Source organism: Hyperolius riggenbachi, chromosome 2 (assembly GCF_040937935.1).
Source record: "Hyperolius riggenbachi isolate aHypRig1 chromosome 2, aHypRig1.pri, whole genome shotgun sequence".
Taxonomy (NCBI): Eukaryota; Metazoa; Chordata; class Amphibia; order Anura; family Hyperoliidae; genus Hyperolius; species Hyperolius riggenbachi.
This window is the reverse complement of record NC_090647.1, coordinates 410,439,513-410,445,512: the sequence shown is the minus strand read 5'-3', so window position 1 is coordinate 410,445,512 and position 6,000 is coordinate 410,439,513. Positions and strand designations below refer to the sequence as shown.

The 6,000-nt window shown below is 49.6% G+C and overlaps 1 protein-coding gene across 2 annotated transcripts in view; it reads left to right on the top strand.

Moving 5' to 3' along the window:
- Positions 1-641: 641 nt before the first annotated feature.
- LOC137544516 (amine oxidase [flavin-containing] B-like) overlaps positions 642-6,000 on the top strand; it is a 203,855-nt gene continuing 198,496 nt past the window's right edge. For both annotated transcript variants that reach the window (XM_068265602.1, XM_068265603.1), the window contains exon 1: positions 642-816. In XM_068265602.1, coding sequence (XP_068121703.1) covers positions 648-816 — 169 coding nt within the window. In that variant the 5' untranslated portion in view covers positions 642-647. The remainder of the gene's footprint in view (positions 817-6,000) is intronic.

Here is a 6,000-nt window from a genome sequence, read left to right as displayed (position 1 = left end):
TACATCAGTCCTGAAAGAAGGACAAATAAGGAAGTAAAAGGGACAGAGGGACTGGATACCAAGAGGGACAGTTGGGGACTCTGCTTAATGTATCACTACTATACTATATGTGGCGATACTTTACATTCTCTAATTATACCATTGCTTATTTCAATGTGAACTGTTTTTTTTTTAGTATTCTCTTCATTACAGTATCTGTGGAAAGATAACATTTAACTTTTTCTGATGAATGCCTTATGTTCCTCCTAGCCTGCAGTGCAGCCAGTGATATAGTCTTCATCTTCGCCTAAAGATTTTCATTAAAAGATGTGTCTTTACCCAGATTATAAAGGGGACAGGCACGAATCACTGAAGAAGAGATCCGAAAACAATATTTATTCATTGTCAGCATTGTTGGAAGTCTACCCTTCCTCTTTCTTTAGCTCTCGGCAACCTTTCTACAAGTAAACTTTGAGAGGCTGGACTGTACGTGATCTAAATCAAGCGAGACTGCTCTTGTCAATAAGCAGAAACAGCCAATCTCTGTCATGTTGTCCCTTTCACCCCTGCCTGTTTGCTTACAGAGTGGGAGGGCAGCCCAGTCCCAGAGAGAGCCAGACCAATGCCAGTGTTGGAAGCTGCAGAGTGACGTGGGAAGGGCTGTGCTCATGTGCTGTTCTTTCCGTTTTGCTGAAGTATCTTTCTGCCTAGAGGATTCGTCTCCACCTCCATTCAGTAGTGTCCATGATTTAATCTTTGCAATTGCAAAGGATACACAAAGCACAGCAGCCATGAGCGAGGTCTATGATGTCATTGTTATCGGTGGAGGCATCTCAGGTAGGAAACTCCTTATTTTCAGTGTTTTACAGCTTATGCCATTGCTGTGTTGTAGAATGCTCAGACAGTGCTGTTTGGATAGTGTTACAAATGTCAATCAGATACAGCTAAACCTCAGCTGTGATGGAGATTATAATGGAAAGCCTATACACTAGTCTAGTCTAGAATGCCAGGAGGTTTACAATGTAGTTCAGTGTACTAAAACTAGATCAGCACTGTTTCAAGAATCAAGAGTATGTGATGCATGTGTGTTCATGAATCAGAAATCAGCAGACTATCCTCTGTCTTTCCTCTGAGATGATAGTCTTTCCACCCTCCCCCCCTCCTTTTTTCAAACTACAGCAAAGTCCCCAGGAACCGGCACTAGCAGGGATTGCCTGATGGGGGATACCTGTGCTTGCCGGTTGCTTAAAGGGATACTGTAGGGGGGTCGGGGGAAAATGAGCTGAACTTACCCGGAGCTTCTAATGGTCCCCCGCAGACATCCTGTGTTGGCGCAGCCACTCACCGATGCTCCGGCCCGCCTCCAGTTCACTTCTGGAATTTCTGACTTTAAAGTCAGAAAACCACTGCGCCTGCACGCCCATGTCCTCGCTCCCGCTGATGTCACCAGGAGTGTACTGCGCAGACACAGACCATACTGGGCCTGCGCTGTGCGCTCTTGATGACATCAGCGGGATCGAGGACACGGCAATGCAGACGCAGTGGTTTTCAGACTTTAAAGTCTGAAATTCCAGAAGTGAACCGGAGGCGGGGCCGGAGCATCGGTGAGTGGCTTCGCCAACACAGGATGTCTGCGGGGGACCGTTAGAAGCCCCGGGTAAGTTCAACTCATTTTCCCCTGACCCCCTTACAGTATCCCTTTAAAGGTAACCTTAAGTTAAAAAAAAAAGACTTTTACTCACCTGGGGCTTCGCTCAGCCCCCTGCAGCCGATCGGTGCCCTCGCCGTGTCTCAGAGATCCTCCCGTCCTCGCCGGCGACCACTTCCGGTTTCGCCGTCAGGACCCGACAGGCATGGGAACGCGAGTGATTCTTCGCGTTCCCAGCCAAAATATCGCCCCCCTATGCTTCTATTGCGGCCACATTGTGGCTGGGAACGTGAAGAATCACTCGCGTTCCCATGCCTGTCGGGTCCTGATGGCGAAACCGGAAGTGGTCACCGGCGAGGACAGGAGGATCTCTGAGACACGGCGAGTGCACCAATCGGCTGCAGGGGGCTGAGGGAAGCCCCAGGTGAGTAAAAGCCATTTTTTTTGTATGACTTAAAGAGGAACTGTAACGACAAAACGGCCCCTGGGAGGTACTCACCTCGGGTGGGGGAAGCCTCCGGATCCTAATGAGGCTTCCCACGCCGTCCTCCATCCGTCAGGGGTCTCGCTGTAGCCCTCCGTGCAGCGGTGACGTAATATTTACCTTCCTGGCTCCTGCGCAGGCGCTCTGACGGCTGTCGGCGCCGAAGTAGGCGGAAATACCCGATCTCCGTCGGGTCTGCTCTACTGCGCAGGCGCAAGTTTCCGGCGCCTGCGCAGTAGAGCGGACCCGACGGAGATCGGGTATTTCCGTCTATTTCCGTGCCGAAAGTCGCCACAGCGCCCCCGCTGGAGCCAGCAAAGGTAAATATTGAACTGACAGTCGGCACAGTCGCCGGCTGTTCGGAGGGCTGCGGCGAGACCCCCGTGGGACAGAGGACGGCGTGGGAAGCCTCATTAGGATCCGGAGGCTTCCCCCACCCGAGGTGAGTACCCCCCAGGGGATCTTTTTGATGTTACAGTGTCTCTTTAAGGTTACCTTTTAGCAAAATAGAGCCAAACTCCCCTGTAAAATACTTACCGAGGCTCCAGCAATGTCTGGCAGTCTCCCCCGCAGGCTTGGAACGGCTTTTCAGCTTCCCCAGTGCACGCAAGCCGGAGTGTCAGCTGACGTGCATCGGGTCATGTGACACTCCGGCTTCCGTACACAGATGCCAGAAGTCAATCGGAGCTGGGAGAGGGAAAGTCAGCTGTGGCATCGGAGTTGAGGAGTCTGAGCAATTTTGTGTATCTGAAGTCGGAGGTTTCATAAACTGAGGAGTCTGAGTCAGATAATTTTTGTACTGACTCCACAGCCCTAGGGAGAATACTATGCATCGCTGGAGACTTGGTAAGTATTTAAAGGATACCCGAGGTGACATGTGACATGATGAGATAGACATGTGTATGTACAGTGCCTAGCACACAAATAACTATGCTGTGTTCCTTTTTTCTTTCTCTGCCTGAAAAAGTTAAAGCTAGGCACTGTACATACACATGTCTACCTCATCATGTCACATGCCACTTCTGGTATCATTTAAAAGCCTGCCAGCACCCACAGAAAGCCCCACAAAAGAGGTCTCCGTTATCCCTCAGGCATGCCAGATAGTTGAGACTTCTGGTTGCCTGAATTCTGGATAACGGGGACGCAGAGGTTGCAAATGCTTTTTTTAGTTTTTGTTTTAAATAGTAGTACAGTAGAGTCTCAATTATTCAGCCCCGCCGGGGATCGACAAATAAGTTTGCTTTCTGGTTGTTTGAGACTCAATGTTAAAAGACAACTGTAACAAGAGTAATTTGGAGGCTGCCATATTTATTTTCTTTAAGCAATACCAGTTGCCTGGCTCTCCTGCTTATCTTCTGCCTCTAATACTTTTAGCCATAGACCCTGAAAAAACATGTACGGTATCATATCAGATGTTTCTGACATTATTTTCAGATCTGACATGATTAGTTGCATGCTTATTTCTTGGGTTATTCAAACAATACTGCAGCCAAAGAGATCAGCAGGGCTGCCAGGCAACTGGTATTGTTTAACCACTTCACCCCAAGGCGGTTTTTACCCTAACGGACAAGAGCGATTTTCACCTTTCAGTGCTCATCCCTTTCATTTGCCAATAGCTTAATCACTACTAATCACGATGAAATGATCTATATCTATCTATACTGTTTCCAGTAATTACTTTATTTTCTAAGCATTTTAAAGGGAAATACAAGAAAAAAAAAAATGAAAAAACACACTATTTCTCCAATTTCACCCCTATGGTTTTAATATAAACACTGCTACTGTACATAAAACCCACACATTTTATCTGCCTATTTGTCCTGGTTATCACAAGATTTTAACCACTTACCGACCGCCCACTGCACAGGGGCGGCCGGAAAGTGGATCCCGCAAGGACCGCTGCATGCACAGAGGCGGCGGTCCTTGTACGGCATGGGCGGCGCGATCGCGTCATTCGTGACGTGATCAGCCACCGGCGCCTGGCTCCACCCCTCGCGCTGTAACCCGCCGGCCGTTCGGAAGCGCCGGCGGGTTACTAGCACCTGGATCGCCGCATACAAAGTGTATAATACACTTTGTAATGTATACAAAGTGTATTATACAGGCTGCCTCCTGCCCTGGTGGTCCCAGTGTCCGAGGGACCACCAGGGCAGGCTGCAGCCACCCTAGTCTGCACCCAAGCACACTGATTCCCCCCCCCTGCCCCCTGATCGCCCACAGCACCCCTCAGACCCCCTCCCCCCCCCTGCCCACCCCCCAGACCACTGTTTGCACCCAATCACCCCCCTAATCACCCATCAATCACTCCCTGTCACTATCTGTAAACGCTATTTTTTTGTATGCCCTAAACTGCCCCCTGCTCCCTCCTAAACACCCCCCCACCCCTCAGATTCTCCCCAGACCCCCCCCCCCCCCTGTGTACTGTATGCATCTATTCCCCTGATCACCTGTCAATCACCCGTCAATCACCCATCAATCGCCCCCTGTCACTGTCACCCATCAATCAGCCCCTAACCTGCCCTTTGCGGGCAATCTGATCACCCACCCACACCAATAGGTCGCCCGCAGATCCGACATCAGATCATCTCCCAAGTGCATTGTTTACATCTCTTCTCTACCCTAAACACCCACTAATTACCCATCAATCACCCATCAATCACCCCCTATCACCACCTGTCACTGTTACCCATCAGATCAGACCCTAATCTGCCCCTTGCGGGCACCCAATCACCCGCCTACACGCTCAGATTGCCCACAGACCACCCCTTATCAATTCGCCAGTGCATTATTTACATCTTTTCTTCCCTGTAATAACCCACTGATCACCTGTCAATCACCTGTCAATCACCCATCAATCACCCCCTGTCACTGCCACCGATCAATCGCCCCCTGTCACTGCCACCCATCAATCAGCCCCTAACCTGCCCCTTGCAGGCAATCTGATCACCCACCCACACCAATAGATCGCCCGTAGATCCGACGTCAGATCACCTCCCAAGTGCATTGTTTACATCTCTTCTCTACCCTAAACACCCACTAATTACCCATCAATCACCCCCTGTCACTGCTACCCATCAGATTAGACCCCTATCTGCCCCTAGGGCACTCAATTACCCGCCCACACCCTCAGAACGCCCTCAGACCCCAGCCCTGATCACCTCGCCAGTGCATTGCTTGCATCTGTTCCCCCCTCTAATCACACCTTGAGACACCCATCAATCACCTCCTGTCACCCCCTAGCACACTTACTCATCAGATCAGGCCCTAATTTGCCCTGTGTAGGCTCCTGATCACTCGGCCAAACCCTCAGATCCCCCTCAGACCCCCTTCCGATTACCTCCCCACTCCCCAGTGCAATGATTGCATCTATTTTCCCCTCTAACCACCCCCTGAGACACCCATCAATCACCTCCTGTCACCCCCCTAGCACTCCTATCCATCAGATCAGGCCCAATACAACCTGTCATCTAAAAGGCCACCCTGCTTATGACCGGTTCCACAAAATTCGCCCCCTCATAGACCACCTGTCATCAAAATTTGCAGATGCTAATACCCCTGAACAGTCATTTTGAGACATTTGGTTTCCAGACTACTCACGGTTTTGGGCCCGTAAAATGCCAGGGCGGTATAGGAACCCCACAAGTGACCCCATTTTAGAAAAAAGACACCCCAATGTATTCTGTTAGGTGTATGACGAGTTCATAGAAGATTTTATTTTTTTTTTCAAAAGTTAGCGGAAATTGATTTTTATTGTTTTTTTTTCACTAAGTGTCATTTTTCACTAACTTGTGACAAAAAATAAAATCTTCTATGAACTCACCATACTCCTAACGGAATACCGTGGGGTGTCTTCTTTCTAAAATGGGGTCACTTGTGGGGTTCCTATACT